Raw genomic sequence first — 22,399 nt, forward strand, 5'->3', positions numbered from 1 at the left:
GTTACTACTTTGAAATTATCAAGGATTGAAATAATAAGAAATAATAATGTTTCAAGAATATGATGTTCAACATTGTGTAACTAAATGAATGGAACCTGTTTCATCGACGAATTTTCAATGTTTCTCCTTAGTGCTTTTGATTTTCCAAATAAGAGTAACATTTGTTCAAATGTTTTATTATTTCATAAAAATTCCTTATAGAATTGCTATAAAATGTAGTTACAATTTAAAATGCACTACAAAGAGTCAAACAAACGTAAAAAAGAAAATATAAAGGAGCTGGAAGAACAGCTTAATTTTCTGCATGACGGACCAAAAATAATTCCTTTGGTGACATACTATAAACAAACTGCCTTATATAGATATCAGTGCAAATTCATATTTTTACGAACACTAGTATGTTCTATGACATAAATATTGTGAGCTGGTAGTTATCTTAAACCGGGAAGCAAGCGTCATTGCAAACAAAATAATAAATAGAATAGTAATATTTGTTACACCATGTGTACATTACAATGTTTTCTGATATAATACATAGTATTATAATGGAGGTCTAATAATAGAGAAAAATAGCCAAATACGGAATATCATTTTGTTTTTCAAACATCGTTCGTATAAAATCAATCACGACAAAAAGCATTTATTCTACTCGTTTTTCTGTGGTTGCTGCGAACGTTTAAAAGTTCCTTTCTACACTGTATTGATTTAATCCGAATCGTAATTTGATACGCGAATATACCAATTCTTAAAAATTAATTCCCTGGATTTCTTGTTAAGAGCATTTTCCCTTTTTCTAGGTGATCTTTTAGTAAAAAAATTCAAATTAAAACACTGGAGACTCCTGATTTGACTATCGTTCGGATAACCAAGGAGAGAAAAGCAACTCCATATACAACAGCAGAGCTACTGACGTGTTCACAGCTAAAAGAAATCATCCAGCCAATTTAATAATTTGAGACTGTTCATTTATGATTACACGTGCATGTGGCATACACCAAGCTAAGTGTAAAATCCACCAGCCACTGATTATCAATATTATGATAAGCACCTTACTTTGCACATATTGTATATTTTTGCATTGCGTACATCTATGTATCTTGAACATCTCCACAGATGAATAAAAATCCTCAGTCGTAAGAATCGAGGATGGATTTTAGCATAGAGTATCATCAATTATGTTGTTAAGGATGAAAGGCTTGGCTGGTGCGATTGCATTCGCGTGCGTGACCCCATTTCTGGTTGTGTCGCGTAACCGGGAAGCCTTCAAGTGTGTCGTCCGCGGCTTCGCGAATCCACTGCTTGCAAATCCCTAGGATAAGGCCAGATTTATTCATGATTCATCGCCGTTTACCCGTATTTTATTATCGCCCGTGGCTTTTACGAGTCTGTCTTTTACGAGACCATCGTCACTGCGAAGAAGACTCCTCATTGTTCTCGTGTTCATGACAATCTGTTGGCCTCTCTGAATACCTCGTCAAACTCTAAGATAGAACCTGGCGGTGATAACCTACAATATATACTGGATTACGTTTATCTTCTCTCGTTTCTTCTCAGAGACTTAAGAGCTGTTCTAACGCAAATATAATTTCGGCTTTATTTTCAATGGATCTTTAATTGACTGTTCTTTGATTTAAATGCCTCTTTAAGAGCGTATAATATGTGAATTAAGAGTAGAAATATTTCAATTCAGAGATCATTATCATATATTATTTGTTGTTTATCGTCGCACCCCTTGGTGAGGTGTGCAATTTGACATTTTTATTTTACTTGGCACAGTTGCAATATTTTATATGGATCATTTTTATATTTTAACGAGCTGAGTATTCTTTAATCAGAATCTTTTTACTTGTGTATGTTTTTGGAGTTTCAATGTCGTTCCAGTTAGAATGATTTCAATTACTTCATTTGAGCAGCTTTTGATGCTTTCATAAAGTGATATCTCCAAGGGATTAATTGTAGGAAATCGTACAATTTTGCTGAGTTATTATTTATTATAATGATTTCTTTAAATGTGGCTGCGTTATTAGTACACTTTTTTGAGCCTGTTACCACCACTCCTTTTATTTTGGACATTTTCTTTAATCAAAACTCTATCGTCTGCACCGCAAATGGGACAATTCTCTCAGGAGATACGAGAAGTAACATTTTTCCCAGAAACCTGCCAGTATATTCTTTCTCACGTATCTATCTCCACAACTAATTAAACTCTCCATTTCCCATTCTTTTCTACACTCTACTTAATTTCATCGCACGATTCGTAGACAGAAGTCTATAGAAATGTCAGAATCGTTAAGAAAAAACAATTCGAGGCGAGGATTTTGTTTTATAATTTCGTTGCTTAACACAAGAACAATATTAATACAATAAATAATAATATTTATTATTGTATTTATCCAAAAAAATGGCAGCAATTCTGCTTCTGATCTAATATTAGCCAAATAATTGAATCGCAGCTACTCTTTTTCCTAATTTTCCTCGGGATCACTGGTCTACTTTCATCGTAAAGGAAGCGAGGGTTGTAAGGTAACTTCAATTTCGGAGTTCTCAGGACATCAAGCCCTCACCATTGCCATTGACATTTCCATTTTCTTTGTGGAAGCCTAGCATTCTTGCCAATAACGAAACGAATCTCGTCGAAGCTTGCAAAGCAAAAAAATTCGTCAAAGGAACGTGGTGCAAAGGCAACCATAAATGGGTAGCCTATTCATGCCAATGAAAACAGATGTCAGTAATACGTGGAGAATCAAGACTCAGAAGTCGATGACTCACGAGGATCGTTACTTTAATCGTGTAATTTTCTCTGTTTCTTACGATTTACTACTGTACATTCTCGTAATCTTTAGGTATCTTTAGGCTTGTGATCTTTCATAGTCACATTATAATTTAGAATAGTCATAATAATAGATAATAATAATGGACTTTCTCGAGTACCACGTACACACAATTGAAGTGATTCAAAGTGTTTCAGATCACATTAACAAGTTCTCACTTCGTATTATAACTAATTAATAAACGTTTATCGGAGCAGAAGGAAAGAACGAGTAGATGGACAAATTGAGTTTAGGAAAATTGACCTGATATTGGATGAGAAATTGATTGGAAGAAGAGCTGGATAATTATTCGTAGAAGGTGACTGATGGTTTAAACCCTCATAAAGGGTTGGGCCTCTCACTCTTGGAACACTAATAGAGAGTTAATAAAATGACAAACAAGGACGTAGCCTTTTGGGTTTGCCTACGAGTCCATTTCAGCATTCGTTTGCGAAATCGTGATTATCTTGTTGATTTGATTGACCATGTTAGGGCCAATTCAATTACCAGTATCGAACAAACCCTATCGGAGGGATTCCGTAGGTCGGAATTGCGAGAGCTTCTAATTTTGCCGTACGATAGCAAATAAAATTATTGTTATTGAATCTATGAGTTTCTACTTAGATTTATAAATCTTTTTAAGCGGAAACAGGTTGTTTGATAACGTTCACGATTTTTCCTCATATTTGTATCTTTTTAGCTATCTTTCTCCTTTGGATATATTTTGTTCATAAAAAGCGTGGAATGTATAAAAAGTAGTAATACTATATTGAATACTATAACCAAATATTTAAAAGCTATGTAATTTTTAAAACATTTATGGAAATGTAACATGTAACATTGTGGGTCATATAAAGTGAAGGAGGACAGTGTGTTGTAAATATAAAGATGGTAAAGATATATGTAGTGTAAACAATACTTGCAAAAAGAATCGAAAAAATTGATGAAAGACTAAAGAGAATCAGAAAAGTTCTTTCTCAAAATACTTGTTGACATTACATTAAGTTACATACTTAGACCTTGTTCTATTTTGGAATTCAGACATTTATGAGGAAAATAAATTCACTTTTTATTGTCTGTAGATTAGGGAAAGTATGATTGTATGTTTGTATGCGATTTATGTGTCGTGAAAGATAATTTGTTAGATGTGGTATTTCCACGTGGCCTATAGTATCTAATTGACAAAATATAATCCGTTTCAGGGTAAGGAGAGTAGACCACGAGTACGGTGTGCTGATTCAAAGGGCAAACGGAATAAGACGCAGCTGGAAAAATGAATGGCTACGTAAGTTCCATAGTCAAGCTACTATCGTACTAACAGTACAATAAGTTTATTAGTATTATTGTTATTATTATCATTATTATTGTTGTATTGTGTTATTTGATATATTGTATTATATTACATTGTGTTAATTCATAGAATGTTATTTATCACGTTATATTTTGCTATGTTTTGTTATAACTACATCAGATGTGCGAGTTTGTTACAGAAGTTGTACTTTGCTTTGATAATAACAATTCAGTAAAATAGAAAGAAATAGAATTTTACTTTGATTATTTAACTTTTATAGAGTGAAATGTGAAACTGAGAATCGTTAAGATATTCAAAGTAAAATTTTTTGCATGTTTGAACCAATATTTGGTACATTATGCTTGAGAGTAATGACCGTGGTGGAGAATTCCTCGCCGAAAGAAAAGCCAGAAATAGAAGGAACAGTGTGGAAACGAAGCTTCCTAGATAGTCACGAATCCCTTCTTGTTTCGATATAAATCCTCTGTAAATATCAATAATCCCTTTGTCACAGAGTTGTTACTCATTCATCTTCTGTTTTCTCTCTGTACTTGGGAATAAACCAATCACGGTGCTTGAATTTTCTCCTGAAAATCAAGCCCCTTTATACTACCTCTCTATTCAAATATAGCTTCGTCAATATATTGTTTGGAACTCCCATATTAAATTTACCTTATGTATGTCATATAGAATTTTTACTCTTTAAAAATTATTGATAGACCGTATAAATGGATTTTTATGCAAATTTATATCATTGTAAATGCGATTTAAACAGAAATTGGATAGGGTGTGTATTAAATTTCTCAATATTGTTTGCATTAAATTTTGCAGTTCCCTTTCTTCAAACAGAACAATGTAGGGATGTTCGGTATTTTTCTGCACTCTGCTGTTAAATTTATTTCTTTCTTATTCCACAGTGTTATTATCTGTCAAGTTTGAGACACACACGTCTTCGTTCTATAAACATTCTCTTATCCGAAGTAAAAATTGTGCTCTGGTATTATATCAAAATTGTGAACTCTGATATTAAAGTTATTTATTTTCATCCTGCGTGGTTGTTGTTTTTGGACTTATTATCTGAAGTATAAGAACATTCTTCTACAATGTGAAGGAAGATCGTTATAGCTTTAATATAAATATTTTAGTACGGCACACTGAAAACAGAAGCCAACGACTAATCCCTTCCAAATCCTTATTTTTCTTCTTTTCAGAAAACTATTTGTCACCAAGATATTGCACATCGTAATTACAATTACTCAGGAAAACGGAAACTGCTATTTGGGACTTAGTTCATCTCCGTCGATTGAAAAATACACATATTATCAGGAAGACAGATTAATCTTCATTTTCGTTCCTATCATGAAACGAGCCAACGAAAACCACAAGAACTCGTTTGTCCAGAAACAAATTGCGTTATATTTTTTTAATTAATGAAATAAACTTTCATCATATGGGAAAAATACGATATTTCATAAAAATTCCACGTTGCTCGTATCACTCTTGTTTTTCATGCAGCCAATCCTATATTTACTTTAATTTATGTACATTCCATCTCATATAGAATTTTGTACATAGTTGCACACATTGTGTTTACAATTTTTTCCAATCAAATTATCTTATCGAATGCTATTTTTAAGTTCTGATTATCACATTCGCTGCTATTGAACATGAAGCGTCATTCAATTATTTTAATTTAATTGCAAACAATTTTGACGAGACGATTGTTGTGTCTTTATGTATCCACGTCTCTGTATTTGACGTTGAGAAGATGAAAAAGAAGTAATGAAATAATGTGCTGAAAGGAAGAAATCTTTTTCTTCTTCCAACTAAATCCTACAAATTTTATGAATTTCAATGGACAATTACGAATTGTCTTGTTTTGAAATTCATACCGTATCATAGACGTTTCTCTTCCTTGACAAAACAATATGCGTATAAGTTGTCATTCAACGATGTTATATATATGTTTTTATACAACCTTTTACAAATCGTATTTCTGTATTTTTTATATTTTGATAAAACGATTTACGAGTAAGTAACTATAATTCTATTTCGGAGAAAGGGTGTAGAAAATAGCAGCGAGTGAATGTGAGTAATGGAAAAAATTGTGAAGTCAGCTCCCCCCGGCACTTCACAGTCGAGCAACACACGAGCTACTGGCATCCACTGAATTTCCAGGATTTTCCAATTGCAACTAGAAGAATTGCACGCTGCAGGCGATTTTCTTACGAGATGTTGAAATATATGTACATATGTTACCCTTCGCATTTGCATGGGAAATATCGTCGACACCCGTCGTTTGCTCACCAAATATTTCTACAAACTTGGAAAACTCGTTTCTGTTGTTTCATCCGTGAGATAAGCTTCCCTTTCGAACACGTGAACCTTGTTAGATAAGCTTCCGCTGGATTTCTGAATCCTAGTATAGCATTCTGTGGTTCGATGATCCAGCTGATGTATATTTTAAGATTAACTGGCATGTTGTAGAACAAAAATAATCGGATGTACAAGTCTTGTTTTCTCTAGGATATACTATGTATGTATGTATGTATGTATGTATGTTGATATATAAGGTGACCGATTTTAACCTATACTTGTGAATTATTGTTAAATTAGTTGCTGTATGAAAAACATATTCGGACAAGAATTTCATGATTTCTCGAGTGGGACATAATCTGATGCGATTACTTGCTCTGTAAATAAATGCATGTAGGTCATATGAAGATGATATACATTTTTATACTTTACTTTATACTTTGAATATTTTATATATTTCTTTCATACATCAGATGCATTCCTGTACTTTCAGATTCCCCATAAATGCATAAAAATCCGCAGTCTAGTTATCACCGTGTGAGCAGAATGATAATTAAATTGAGAAATGTATGATACTATAAATATAAATTTCATATGTATGAAATACACAAATACTCTTGTAATACATAGGATAACATCTACATTTTATACAATTTTATTGATATTTCATTTCATTTCATTTTATAAAGGATATTAAATTTATTGTTAAATGATAAATACAAAAAATGAATTTTGTATGTAAAAATAATACAAAGTCAGCTTAATGAATTGTCAAGAACGCTTTCATATGAAGGTATTAAACTTATTGGAAAAGTTCGTTGACTATTGTAACTTGGTCGGTGGTCCATTGTGACCAAGCGCACAGTGTATTAACAAAAAATATCAGATTCTGTTCTCAATAGGAGCCGTAAAAGATGAAAGAACCTGGTCTTTGAATTTATTTGGGTCTCGTTGTCTTGAATACCGGTGCACTTGTCAGTGTACTCTCTGGAACTATTACAAGCCAGGTTTGATGCCTGATAATAATTGGATGAGAGAATAGGGCTGGTTTGTTGCAGTGGAAACGGTTAGTGGGCGGAGATCTGTTGGTTTATTTTCGAAGATTAATACACAGATCATAGTGCAAGCAAACGTAAGGGATTTCCTAGTCCAGAAATAATTCCAAATTCTGGTTAGTTTAATCCTGTTATACTCTTTTAATTTTTATGGTCTTCCAATTTCACTTTTGTTTTAAGAAACAAAAGGATTTGAAGACTACGACAGAAGAAAACGAAAATTCATATTTTTATGAAGGATTAATTTTAAAATACTGTATTCCATTAATTAATTAACTTTCAAAAAGATTAATGTTTTTAATTAAATTCGCTTTTTCCATAATTCTAGAAGTATTTCTTGTGGTAATATCAAAATACCCAGAATACTAAAATATTGTTTGTTTCTCCAATTACACGTTTGCTTCTACAATACTTACGTATCTCGCAGGTTCTTTTCATTCTAAATTATTCTATATCGAAATATGGCTTTTTAGTTATAACGTGATATTAGTATCTGAATTATCGTATTTTCCTTTATTCCCATATCAAATACCATTAAAATTAGGTAAATTTACAAAAAGGAATTTCTCATGTTCATCTCCTGAGAACTTCATTTCTAATGCCTTTTAGAAAGATCTTACAAGTTAGGAAAAAACAAAGCAGTCTTAAAAAATGTTTCATCTTTGTTTTCAGGAGAACGTAGACTTTAACAAACCTGTGAGCCTCAACGATCAGAAGCGAATCCTGAAAATGAAAGCTGATCAGTGCCATAAGGGCAATATTTCATCGTCTGGTAAGTATTTTTTCTCCTTTTATTTTTCTTATTCTGCTAGTGATAGCGCATGCATTTTATCAAATAAAACTTGAAGACTGTACAAAGGCTCCCAAAATCGCTTTAACAAAAGTTAATAAAACATACTTCATACAATGGTACACACTTTTCAATTGCAACATTGTTAGAGATCTACGTCTTTCTCTATGTCGATTATGTGTTTAGTAATTTTGAAAGAGTCGCTTAAAAAAGAAAAAAAATAAAGCTGAATTAGTACTTATTGTAGTTATAAATAAATATTGAATGCTGTGCATAATGCCGAAAATATGAATAACGTTCTAAAATAATTAACAGGAACTGGAAGGTCGAGAGTTTCAACGACTACTGACTTTGATGTCGATTAAGCTCATAGCCAAAGGGTTTGGCACGGCTTAATTCGAGTTATTTCATCGAATTAGACCATCGCCAGTTACGGAAGTGTAGCTACGTTTGGCACCTGACGCTACTCCTCTAAAGCCATTCTCCATTTCCATGGAAAATCCCCTAGTTATCTTTGGATATTCGATACGCTCTGATGTAGTTTAATTAAAATTATATTGTAATATCTTCATCCGATCTTTCCTCCTGTAATGAAATATTATCTAATTTAAAGCAGACATCATAACTACTTTTAGATAAATTTGAAAAATTATACTATTAGAGCTAATTTCTTTACTTAGAAAGTTTCGCTTGCGAATAACCATTATGAATGATTAATATATATTCTCAATATTTATTGTTAATATTTCAAGATTCTCAACTGGAAGGATCAATATGTATCTTCAATACAATATCATCAGTATTTGTTGACAATATTACCAATCGTCTAAGATCACTGTTAGTTCATTCCTTAAAGCCAGATCTTAATCCTCTAAGTATCTAAGTACATCTACATCTTGAGCTGTTATATAGATTGCCATACATATATCTACGTCAGTCTTTGGAATTTCGTTTCTCTTCGTGTTTCTTTGGTTTGTCTATCTGTCCATGCGGAAAGCTTTATGCTTCCCTTTATGAAGTTTACCAGTTCCCACATTTTTCGGTTCTTGCTCTTACTATTTCCGTGCATTCCTTATCTCTCAGTGTGATCCATCCGATTAATCTCACAAATACAATAGCACGCTACTAGTCTGTAGGCATGTGATAGGAGTTTGAATAAAAGCGTAGATAAAGTACGACCAACGAAGAAGATGAGATAAAAGGAAGATGTAAAATCGGAAGACAAGAGCTACGTACAATAAACAACAGTGAACAACGTAACTTCGCACCATCTTTTTCTTCCAATCTTTTTGCTCGCGAAAATTTGTGGAATTTTTCTTTCATCTGGCGTGAAAAATAACGCTGCTGCCTTTGACATTCGAATGTTAAATACGCGGAAATTGTTAAACATCTGGAGATAACGTTTCATATAACATTGAATTTCGTGTTTGGGTAATGAAGGTACCAGCGCCAATTCTGTAATTAATCATTCAGCGTGAGTAACACACACAAATATACTGCTTCATCAGCTTTGAGCTAGGGGATTTCACGATCATTCCATGAATTTCCCACGACCCGTTTGTAACGAGAAATTTATGAAACGCGACAGACGCACTAGAAGTGGAAATTTAATACGAAACCAACCAGCTCTCCAATGCTAGTCTGGCTATTTGTCCCACACGCTTTAGTGCCGGGTGTAATTCGAGAGAACAGGCTGGGGAAAAATGCTGTGAATTTAAATGCCTTTGGAATCGTAAAAGGATTTGGGAAATTCATGGGTCGTTTCCCGCTGCCGGGGCAAAATTTAGCAAGGAAAAAGCGGCCGAGGAAATGGAAAATAGAGCTGGCATTCAAATCACGATTTTCGTGTCGGTCGAGGGCTTTTGCTGCCTCATCCAATTATGGCTGTCGCACTCCCAGATGCGGGCAAAAATAGTACTTGTTGCTGGAAAATTATTTCTCTTCTCGTTCATTTTTTCAACGTGTCCTGTAATCACTAAACTTCGGTTTTTAAATTCACACATTTGAAGGAAATTGATGGATTTAACTCCGTTCAATTGACTCCATTCGACGCATGATACTCTTTCACGAGTCAGCAATGGTTGCTCACTTGCCACAGGATTAAAGATTGTTAGCGAATCAATCAAATCTATACGTTTTATTTCATAATTTGTTCGATAGGATCGACTTATTTTTAAGATTGTAATAATCACGATATCTTTGTTGAAGAGACAAGAATATAATATGTAATATAGTAGAACAAAGTATATCAGGTCTGTAAGTATGAAACCGGAATTTGTCTATAGATGCCCCTAGCTGATAATGCAGTTATCACTAAACTGCATCATTGATGCCAAAAGTCTTTGTCGACATCTCACAAACATTTTCGACTCGGAACGATACAAGTTTCATACGACAGCATAGTTTGTAACAGCGTTGAACGTGTCAAATTTTGTGCCTGGAAACTACGATTTGCGGACAGCATTGATTTTCTCTTACCATTCGAAGAAAACTGCCGCAGAATCGCATCGAATGCTCGTCGAAGCTTACGGCGAGCATGCTCTTGGTAAGTCACGGTGCTTTGAGTGGTTTAAAAAATTCAGAAGTGTCAATTTTGACACGAGGAACGAAGAACGTGGAAGACCACCGAAAAAGACCACCGAGCTGTTAAAACCTGGCGAAACCGTCAATACCGAGCGCTACCGACGACAAACGATCGATTTGAATCGAGCTTTGCGTGAAAAACGACCAGAATATGAAAAAAGGCGACACAAAGTAATTTTGCTTCGTGATAATGCAGCATCGCATACAGCAAAACCGGTGAAGGAAACGATCGAAGCGTTCAGTTGGGAAATACTTTCGCACGCGGCTTACCCACCAGACTTGGCTCCGTCCGATTACCATTTATTTGCATCGATGGGACACGCACTTTTTGACCAGCACTTCGCTTCTTACGAAAATGTACGAAAATGGCTCGATGACTGGTTTGCCTCAAAAGAGCGACAGTTTTTTTGGCGTGGCATCCACCAATTGCCAGACAGGTGGGAAAAATGTATAGCCAGCGATGGGCAATACTTCGAACAAAATATTTTTAATCATTTTCATACAATAAACGTGTATTTTCTATACAAAAATTCCGGTTTCATATTTATATACCTGGTATTTTGAATCGTATTAAATTGAGTAATAATTTCCAATTGGCAAAGTATTTTGAAATTAGTAAATTTTGAAGAAAAGTACATTTTATGAAAAAGCGTTTGCAATTGAACGTTCTTGTTAAGTTAGATCAAAGATATACAAAAATAAAAACGGCAAGCACAAATTATGAAAGTGGACATTAAGGAATATTTAAGAAGACTATATTCATAGAGAGTGCAATGAAGAGTAGAGCAATTTGTCTAGAGTAGTGAGAGACATATCTTCATTTAATATATAATACATATTATATATATGATACATAATATATTTTAATAAAAAATACTAATTGGATTGGAATTTCTTTCTTACAGTTATTAGCTGATCATCATGTTTTACATTTTAATTCAAACGAAGAACTGCGTGGACCGTTTAATTAATTAACGGGCATGTCTTCGTCCTTGAATAAAACAAGCTCCGTAGAAGTAAAAGAACTCGAGCAGATAATGGATTGAAAGAAAAGGAAACGACCAGACTGATATAATAATTAAATTACGAGGCATCGTGTGACAGGAAGCATATATTGATATTGATACTAATCGCTTAATGAAAAATCGATTCGTGACAAAGCTATTCTGTTAACGAGCCTTTTCGGATCTCCCTGTTAAAAAGCAATATAGTAAACGCCTATCACGAATTAATTTCCATTTTAATTATCACTTGACATTGTTTTATCAAACAAAAGATATGAAAGGAAATATTAGATCACTTTTAACATCTTTAAAGCAATCTTATAAAAATTGCATAAAAGAATTATGTAATTTCTTTTCCTATACTTTTTCTTACTTTACATATCAATACCATAATTACAAATTTTAGCTGCAAATATTAAATTTCCTTTGTAACAAATATGAAAAAAAATTAAAAAGCTTATTCAAAAAGGAAGCTATACTCTTTCTTTGAAAAGTTGTTAAATATTAAACAAATTTCGTTTATATCATATTTCACCAAATCACATAAGGCGTAAAATTTGGCACATTCAGATGATTTTTGTTGATTAATTTCAACGTACTAGAATGATCGATAACGTTGCAATGTCAGTTGCGTTACTTTCCTTCAACTCGTGAAATTTTATACCAACTGGATTGCAAGTATTGCTTTTAACTCCGGTTTCCAGCTCCTCCTTCTTTCCCTTTTTTCGAGAACTTGGAGCCCGATAAATCAATCTTGACGTCGAGATAATTTACAAGGCTGTCGATGGGGTGATAACAACTCATGGAGAATTTCGATTCAGTAGCTTCGCCGAGCGTGTACCGGAAGTGGGCCACGCGTGCCTCAGGAAACAGATGAGTCAGAAATGCAATATCGCTTTTTACGAGTCACGAAAAGTCAAATTGGCGAATTCCTTTACTTCTACTTTGGCGAAATTACAATTTTAGTCATCTTGCATTTTTTTTTTTTTTTTTTTTTTTATTAATTTCATTCTACATTAAATTTAAGATTAATTGTAAAAACGCTGGATTCATCGAAGCAGGATTGGAAAGTTTACTTTGTTCCAGTAAGAGCAAACACAGAATTTTCTTTCGATTTTACAATTTTATTTCATTAAAGTGTTACGCGTATACAGTAGCGTTTTGTTCCTTTTGTAATTTTTTTAGAAAATTGCTTAGAAGAATATTTATTCTGGAAAAGGCAAACACAATGAACTTGTTGACTGCGTTATCGATTGACGCGATAAAAAATGTTGTTTGCATCGGTTCTGTACTTCCATTTCGTTCAATATCTCATAATGCTGTACTTAGAGTAATAATACTACATAGTAGGAGATAATGGAAATATGTAAAATTAAAATACGACAATATTGGATGTAAAAGCAGAACATTCGTTTGATGTCGCGCATGACCACAAGAGAATTCATTGAATAAAAAAACAGACAAGATCGTTCAGTTGACACAATGTCTCAGCACGATATATCGAAGCGTCCATTATTCGACGAAAAATACACCGGGCAAATCCCGGTTCGTTTCGACAACCGTTTTCATTGAAAAATTATTTTTGTCCATGATATCACTGGCTCGAACCAATGGAATTTTATTTATCAAGAAACAAATTAAAACTTCTTTCTTAAATTCTCAGAAAGAAATTCTAAGAAACCCAATCCTTAATTTAATTAACGATATCTATTCAGATTGCATTGCTATGAAATTTTAATTAGAAAATATTTATCAAGAAATAAATTCAAAACATTTGACAAAGAGCCTTTGTAAAAATTCGACAGATCTCGATCTTTACCATAGCCAACAATATTTTCAGGGAAATTACATTGTTGTACATTTGAATTAAGGGGTAAATTATAAATATTTGATTGGACCTTAATCACGCAATTATAATTACACCACTTCACTAGACGATTAATTATAAAATATATTTATAAAGAACTGTATAAAGCTGTTTAAAATATTTGTAGAGAATTTTCTATAAAATGTGTAACAGGAATTGCTTTAAAGTTGAAAGCTTTTACCTCTGACGAAAATGAGAGAGCAGAGTCACGTTTCGGCGAAATGAAGAGTTTTCGAAATCAGAGCAAAATTGAACGAACTTTTGAAAGCCGAGTAAATGTGGGGTGATGATAAAAAGCTCCTTAATCCAATACCTTTCCATGAGTGATATCAAATGGAAACCACGCGGTCAGCTTTTTTTCTTTCATGCACACGCGATACCATAGTGTGATATATTGCTTCCCTGTCGTGTAAAAAATGAAAACAAAAAACATAAAGAATGTCATGGTGCGCAGGCTGGTGCCCGGAAGTTTGGGATGAGATATTGTGCTGGCAATCAACGGCACCTGGGGAGTTGGCCATCCTGCCCTGTCCATCTTATATCACTGGGTTTGATGTCCAGGTAATTATCATAATTAAAATTGCAATTCCTGGAATTTCTAATGAAAACTTAATAAAATGGTGCCTATTATATTGTCGTATTGCTATTATTGAATCATTAGGGATCACAACAATTTGAAGTTACCAGGAAATCTAACACTTTAATAATGAATTTGAACGATTCCAATTTTCATGATGTGTTTCGCTTGTACTTCACGATCTGTTCTAATGAATATATTTGAATTTCCAGGCGAATGCATCCAGAGAATGCATGTCAGATGGCCAGTGGTTTTGGAATAGTAGTACCAATAGTACTTGGAGCAACTACAGTCAATGCTACAGAAATTCATTGGTGACTGTTGTAGTGGCACTGCCCGGTGGTGAAAAGAACAACGGCACTCTTATTAAAGTAAATGCATGTGAACACTACTAAATTTATCAGTGACATTAATAAGAAACCATCCAGAATGAATCCACAGATAGCATGTTTAATTGAATGGGTCGTTAGGAAATATAATAATAATACTACTGTGGAACCAGATTCTGAGTTTTTTTGTTATCATCTTTAAGAAACCTTGACGACTTTGAAGCTTCAAGACTTCATTGATCACGAGAGAAAAAACTAATCCGTGGAAAAAGGAACAGAAATGTCAGAAACTCGTTCAGAGGAGATAGAAATCGATGGGAATTACGCGAATGAGGTCAAACATTTTTCAAAAGGCAATCGATGATTAGAGACTATTTATTGCGTTCCTGTTGCAATTCTCAGAATTGCTTAGCACGACGTGAAGTCCTATTACGTGTAATTAATTCGATAGTGTTACAATCGTTTTGTGAAAAACGGGGAAACAGAATATTGTATCATGGCCAATTTGCTTTCGCAAGAAAATTAGCATGTGAACCATATCGGTGGCCTCTCTTTGATTGAAACCTGCGGTTTATCGATCACATTCACGCAGACTGATTTCCCCCGTGCTTCATAATGTCTCCAATTACCTTTGCAAGATTTAATAAATATTCTAATTAACAGTAACTTATGTTTCAGAAATTTTTTCCGATAGTAAAGACCATCTCGAAAGTCGGGTATACCGTCTCTCTCTTCACTCTGGTGATAGCTTTCTTAATTTTGCTTGTGATCAAGTAAGTATCAGCTCAGGGATACTACTTTTTATTCCTGTTTTTCAATTTTTAATAAGTACCAGTAAAAGGTATTTTTATTATTTAGAGCTAGAGCCTATAATATTTCAATTTTTCTAATCCTCCATTTTCACTATATTAGGTTGTCGCATGAGTTTGTACTAATACTTACAATTATTGACTTCCATATATTAATTCACAAATTCTACGTTTCAAAGTATAACGTTGAATTAATTTTATTTCTTGAGGGTAAATCAAAATACGAGTGATCCGACCGTTGCAATTTCATCAAGTAGAGAAGAGAATTTAGTCAGAGAAGAGAATTATATTTTTTTGATGGCGGAACCTCTTTTTTTCTTATTCAGCAATTCTCTTATCATCTGCATCCACCAGACGTTTTTAATGCTAGTGTTGTTTATAATTCCATACAAGAAAAATTAGAAATACAAACACATGGAACAACTTATTAATTTTATTTTAACTAACATGTTTCAATATCTGATCTTTAAAATCCCGAATCATTACTTTAAGTTTATCCCAAATTGGACGTAGGAAATTGAGGTGCCCCCGGAATATGCTGCACATGCATTTGTTCGCCTCGTTCATGCTCCGCGCGTTTATGGCGCTGATGAAGGACATACTGTTCGTCTCTGGAATCGCCTTAGCCTCAGATGTTATGATAAAAAATGGAAACACATATTGGCTAGTGGACGAGAAAGAAAACAGCTGGCTGTGCAAGGTGTTCACCAGCTTCTGGCAATACTTCATCCTTGCAAACTACTTTTGGATATTAATGGAGGGTCTCTACTTGCACAACTTAGTCTTTCTAGCACTCTTCACCGATATAAACTCAAGCATCATTGGCTACGTTTGCCTCGGATGGGGTGAGCATCTCTCAATAGCTATCTTCTGAGTAATGTAGTATTTCCTTGAAAATTCTGAGCTACTCTAAATCTTATCAAGTACATTGTTCATTCATACGATATAGTTAATTCATAGTTCTGTTTTTGTTCTTCCCTTTCTTTTTTTTTATATTAATGCGGTAAGAAATATCAATTTTGGAAGGACTTGCATCGTGATAGATAGTAGTGGCGATGTGAACTTGTCGTTCGTGTTGTCTTTTATTGTTGCTTAAAGTTTCCTAAACTGCTTTAGTGAAATTATCATGTAAAGTAGCAAAGTTAGTTTCTCTACGTGCCTGTGCCCTCAGGTCTGCCAGCTGTATTCGTATCGTGTTGGATAGTGGCGAGAGTGACTCTTGATAACAAGTATTGCTGGACCACTCATGAAAATTCCAACCTCTTCCTCCTCATTCGAGTTCCGACTATGCTGTCGATTCTGGTAAGTTACGTGTATCTTCTATATTCTATTCAAGTTGTTCAACTTTGTCTCACTCTCCTTGTCGCAACTTGGGAAAAGTGTTCATAACTTTTTCCACGTTAAAACTTTTTGATCACTTCGATAGACTTGAATATGAGAATCACCGGTTTCAAATTCCACAGATCAATTTTGGGCTGTTCGTCAATATCGTTAGAGTGCTCCTGTTGAAGCTCAAGTCCACAGTATCGGAGGAGACGCAAAGATACAAGTAAGTTTCGCCACCTAATTTCCGATAAGTCCTTTGAGTTATACGCCTGTTTACACAACCTAGTTCTCTGAGAACTCCTACAAGCTACCTCGTTCCAGAAGATGAGTAGTTTCAATTCTCTTTGAGTGTAGATTGTTCTTCGCGTGTTAAAGACTCTGAATTACTTTGCAGAAGGTGGGCGAAAAGTACATTGGTCCTGGTGCCACTTTTTGGAGTACATTATACCGTTTTCTTAGGCATGTCTTATAGTATTGGTGTAGATGAGACTGTTGAAGTTGTGTGGCTCTTCTGCGACCAACTGTTCGCTTCTTTTCAGGTATATGACTTAGAGAGTCTCTACACACTTTTCTTCGACTTCACTATTTTATAATATCTTCATCTGCAACGTCCAATTCTCTCTGCTCTTTCCATTCCATTGTGGTTTAAAGTTCTATCCTCGTCAGTTGTTCATTACGACATTGTAATTATGGTTCTTAATTAAATTTCTTGTTCTTTTTTTGGTAATAGGGTTTTTTCGTGGCCGTTTTGTATTGTTTCCTGAACGGTGAGGTGCGAACCGAGGTAACCAAGGCGATCAGGAGCCAGAAATTGCCTCGTTTTCGCACTAGGTGGAACTCAAGACCATCCACCCACTCTAACAGCACGTGCAGCTGCAATGCATCGAAACTTGGTAGACGGTCAAAGCGGCCACGTTGGTGGAAAGAACCTTGGCTCTGTTTTCTTCACGACAGGACAGCTCGACGCTCAACCCACTCGATGGCGAGTACACAAGGTGTCCTCTCTATCCTATCAAATCCTTCGTTCTCTCGCGCACGCCTTCAATGCTATCTCGATACCGCTGGCCATTATATTTTCAACACCGTCTTTGACATTTCATTTTCATATCTTCACCAGTCTGCATGTTTCTGTGTTATGTTCTAATCAATTAATGTATTTTAATTTGACGAAAGATTTCTACCAACATTAGAAATTGGTATGCGTGATCGGATCATTTGTTTTGATATTATGGACTAGTTGATCACTATTTCATTACTTTCGGTAGATATCAGTCCGTATTAAATTATAATACCTTGAGAAATAGGTTGTTATTCTACAGTGGATCTATAGAATAGTTGGTGATTAAAACGAGAATCATTAATAAGAATCATTAGTAGTCAACTTGATATTCTTTTCTGGTTATTAATATTCCAGTGCTCAAGATTTTCACCAGTCATTTGCTATAATTTGTTGTGAATGATGACGATGCAGTTCCTCTTCCCATTTATTTTTTTTTAATTTTTTTTTGATTTATGGTTCAGTAGAAACAGCGAATCTCTGCATTTGTCCTTGCAAATCTCTGTACAGAATAGTTGCTCTCTTGCTTGTAGATCTCTAATATTTTTCATCCCTAAGTGGAAAGAATTTTTAAATTTTAGAGATAGTATGATATATCGCTTTCAATGCTTTCCACGTTGATTTACCGATGCCTCTTCAATCTTTCATGCAAAATTGCTCCTTTGTCTTGCCATATATAACGTTGTCCCCAAAAAATGAGTTTTAGACGAGAGAATAATTGTAAATTCTTAAACTCTTTTTAAACAATTTTATTTGCCATTCTATATTTGTTTATGTCAACATTGAAAGTATTCTGTTTGTAAAATTGCGTGAGCTACAATGTAAATTGGTCTTTATATTTGATGTATTTCTGATGGAGTTGAAGAGGGTATCGAAGCGTTAAGGAATGTGATTGCTCATTCTCTCAGATATTGGCACGCGAGGAGGTAGTTTAGCGAGCAGCAGAGGTTACTTGGAAATCGCAGGGAACGGACAGAGCGCATATCCGGGAAATCAGGATCAACAGGCGAATCACACGTCACCCCTCTACAGTAAATACACGGATCAATCGTTACTTTCCTTTTGCTCGAACGTGAGTGCAGAGTTTTCTCCACCCATCTACATGATGGAATTACACTCTTTTTATTCACATGATCAAGTGTAAAAAGTAATTTTATAAAGTAGATTTTTAGTATTGTATAATAAATCGAATATATTACGCTCAGAAAATGTCATAGAAATTTCAAAGATATTGAAGCGTTTATTTACTTATATAAATAAATTTAATTAATTAATGAATGAATTAAATATTTAATAATATACTTAAAAGTATATTAAATGGAGCTAATGTATTTTTTCATGAACTTTCAGCTAACTAGGGATTAATAAATCTATGTTCTAAGATTGGATTTCATTTTTTAGGTTTCGGAAGTAACACCTTGCACAGGGCTCAATACAGATAGAATTCGAGAGCAGCATTGTTGGAGTGATTCAGAGTGTTGTCATCTCGCCTACGAGCTACACAATTTACATCATGGGTCCTCATAAAACCCGTAACCAGATTTAAATCAGTTTACTACTAAGACTCTGCGTGCAAACAGCTAATAAAAATAATGAGAAAATTTCTTCAGTGGAAGAACGTGTACTATACACGATTATTATAAAACGTATGAAGACTGTAAATCCATCAACGGTCCGCCAAAATTGTTTTAATCATAACGCTGCTAAAAAGTCTTGAATAATTCAGCATCCACATTTCTTCTACTGCTTTTGTATTACTCTATATTTTTTATAATGAAGTTGCTAAAACGAGGGAAGACGGACTTACAAAATTTCTATTTTTGTAGATGTTACTATTTGCACTATAATTGTTATACAAAGGTTTCTAAAGGATTTCATCGGGTTTTACTACAGAGTGATTTACACGAAACAATTTAATTGACAAGTATTAACACCGTAGGGTAATTAATACAATTTAACGCTAAACTGTAGCAGTGATAAATGACTTGCCAGTATTTCTATGGCCAGTTTGCTTTAAATTGCTAACTATAAGCTTAAACACACAGGTTTATTCTTTACAGAAATTCTTATATTCTAGATGTACGAAGTGCATCAAGTTACGTTAAGTCCAACTGTAAGTGCGTGTGAAATTATAATAATTTAAACTGGATATACATGTCGCTCAGAAAGTTCGTTCCGATTTTTAAGAAAAATTCAAATGCAGCACATTTAAATTTGGATATACATTTATTGAATTATATAGGTGCCATCTTGTTCCACAACCTTTCTCTATCTTTTACGCAACTTGAATATTCCATTCTTCCAGGACTTTTCAGGTTTTTACGTCGACCAAAGAGTTAAAGCTTTTGCCACTAATTGGAAATTTTGTAATGATCTATATAGGTGAAAATCTGAGAGTGTCATGTCTGATGAATACGATGAGTAGAGTAGCACATCCCAATCAAGCTCCAACAGCGTTTATCGAATAAGAAACTAACTATAAAACTAACAAAAATTAATGTAACCTAACCAAACTATTATATAATATACAGATTATTAATTCGATTATATGTATAATTTAAAAATTATATTTGGAAAAAATAAATTCAAAGAATCATATAATTACAAAAATGTTATGATGAATTATTTTCTGGTACGTCAGAATAATATTCTTAAATGTAAAAACGAATTAACTGTCGTGTTCTATGTCAATCTTTAGTAAATCACGACGAGAAAATTTATACCTGACAATTATAATACGTATTTCGTTCTATGTTAATATCAATGTATTAGTATTGATTAATTTAAAAATATTAGAATGAAAGTTTTGATAATACGCGGGAACTATATTCGAAAAAACGCTTTTCGTGTCGTGTACAAATAATGTAGAATTTTCAGTGAAGGGAACGGGCGAGGAAAATAAAAAATAAGTAGCAATTTTTAACGTTAATATACGTATTACGATATACATTAACTTTCTGAGCGACACAATATTAAATATTTTTTATAATATATCCACTTTCATCTACCACGAATTATCATCCATTTTCATTGGAATTACCATTCACCAATAGTTTTGCGAATACTGCAAAACGTGTATTTGACAAAATTACGACTGTCTATTATTGAAACATAATATATCCTTCCGACAGAATAGAGTGGTCATTTTTGTATTGGCAAAGAATTCGTTCTACCAAAATAACACGGATTCCCTTGCAGTTGTACGTTATTCATGTGAGACAAGTTATAATCGAATTATATCGGTGTTCGTTCCCAATGAGTCCTTTTTATCATTTATCGCTTTGCAAGAATAAATGTTCATGATGTTTGTGTTAGTGCTGTATATTATAAAAATAAAAAAGAATAAGTGTTTCTATACATATGTGTCTGTGGATATTTATTGTACGACTAGAAAATAAGAAACTATTGGCTAATAAATCTATCTTCCCTCGTTTAACATTGCACTGTGGATATACTTATAATAAATTATTAACGACAAATGTTTTTCAAGACTTTTAAGCAGCTATTTTTTTATATAATAATATATCTCAGATTCTTTAAAATTGTAAACTGGAGATTTTAAACTTAAAGACACACGTTTATTTTTTTATACATGTTCTTCTATCCTTTGACCTGTAGATGTTATATATATTGCATCAGAATCTGCTGAACCCGACTGTAAACGGATGTAGATATGTAATAATTTAAGTTGGATATACATATGTATTAACTTTATATATTGTACATCCATCTTCAATTATTTTTTCGTGTAGTCAACGAGCAAAGTGAACGACCGTTAGTCTGTGAATATCGCATTATCACTAGAACTACCACCCACTAATTGTTTTGCGAAAAATACAAAACATACGTTTGACGAAATTACTCTTGATTCTTATCAGGATAAAAAGATTAAGGAAATAGTTGAAGTTGGTAGTACTAGTGTAAGCAAAGAATTCATTCGACCAGGGTTACGTGGATTTCCTGAGACTTGTACTTTGCTAATATGGAACGGATTGAAATCGAATGATGTCCATATCCGTTCCTAATGAGTCTGGATAAACTGTCAAGATATAGTCCTTTGTCGTTTATCACTTTGTACATAGGATATGTGAATAATTGTCAGTGACGTGTGTATTTATGATGTACAATTGCAAGCAAATGTATGTTTTTATTCTTGTGTATACTTGTATGTGTGTATTCGGGTTGTTATTTCTTGCAATGAATTCAGCTTACGAACACGAAGAGATCGGCTGAAAATTTTCCACGTGCTTTATTGCCTATCTGTATTTCAAATCTAATCAATTCATTATCCGTTATCACGTTCTCGACTGTTCATAATTAAACATAGATGTATGGAGACATTCCGATTAACGAGGGTTACGTGGAATTTTTTCGATGTCAATTTCATTGTCAATTATTGGTTTCCTTTCTTGTTCGCTGTTATTGTTTTACCAGGAAGATTCGTTGGAAAAATATTATTGAACGAACATATCAATATTAAGAATGAATCATAATTAGTAAATCAGTGTAGTAGCTTGAATTTAAAATGAAGACTTGATAAACAGATTCAGTACTTTGATATGTAAATTTTTAGATACATGAAATA

The 22,399-nt window shown here is 33.7% G+C and overlaps 1 protein-coding gene across 4 annotated transcripts in view; it reads left to right on the forward strand.

Annotated features, from left to right (window-relative positions):
* Window positions 1-19,878, forward strand: part of LOC138187990 (parathyroid hormone/parathyroid hormone-related peptide receptor) — a 31,135-nt gene extending 11,257 nt beyond the window's left edge. Inside the window, exons 3-15 of one of the 4 annotated variants that reach the window (XM_069129342.1) lie at window positions 4,013-4,095; window positions 8,145-8,244; window positions 8,578-9,736; window positions 14,171-14,277; window positions 14,506-14,664; window positions 15,301-15,395; window positions 15,924-16,276; window positions 16,603-16,733; window positions 16,895-16,980; window positions 17,152-17,296; window positions 17,488-17,752; window positions 18,723-18,886; window positions 19,216-19,878. In XM_069129342.1, the coding sequence (XP_068985443.1) occupies window positions 14,527-14,664; window positions 15,301-15,395; window positions 15,924-16,276; window positions 16,603-16,733; window positions 16,895-16,980; window positions 17,152-17,296; window positions 17,488-17,752; window positions 18,723-18,886; window positions 19,216-19,341 (1,503 nt within the window). In that variant the 5' untranslated portion in view covers window positions 4,013-4,095; window positions 8,145-8,244; window positions 8,578-9,736; window positions 14,171-14,277; window positions 14,506-14,526 and the 3' untranslated portion in view covers window positions 19,342-19,878. Of the gene's footprint in view, window positions 1-4,012; window positions 4,096-8,144; window positions 8,245-8,577; window positions 9,737-14,170; window positions 14,278-14,505; window positions 14,665-15,300; window positions 15,396-15,923; window positions 16,277-16,602; window positions 16,734-16,894; window positions 16,981-17,151; window positions 17,297-17,487; window positions 17,753-18,722; window positions 18,887-19,215 lie in introns of those variants that run through there. The other 3 variants (XM_069129340.1, XM_069129341.1, XM_069129343.1) reach the window with 3 other exon arrangements.
* Window positions 19,879-22,399: the final 2,521 nt, after the last annotated feature.

This window comes from Bombus flavifrons, chromosome 16 (assembly GCF_040668555.2).
Source record: "Bombus flavifrons isolate JBK064 chromosome 16, iyBomFlav1_principal, whole genome shotgun sequence".
NCBI lineage: Eukaryota > Metazoa > Arthropoda > Insecta > Hymenoptera > Apidae > Bombus > Bombus flavifrons.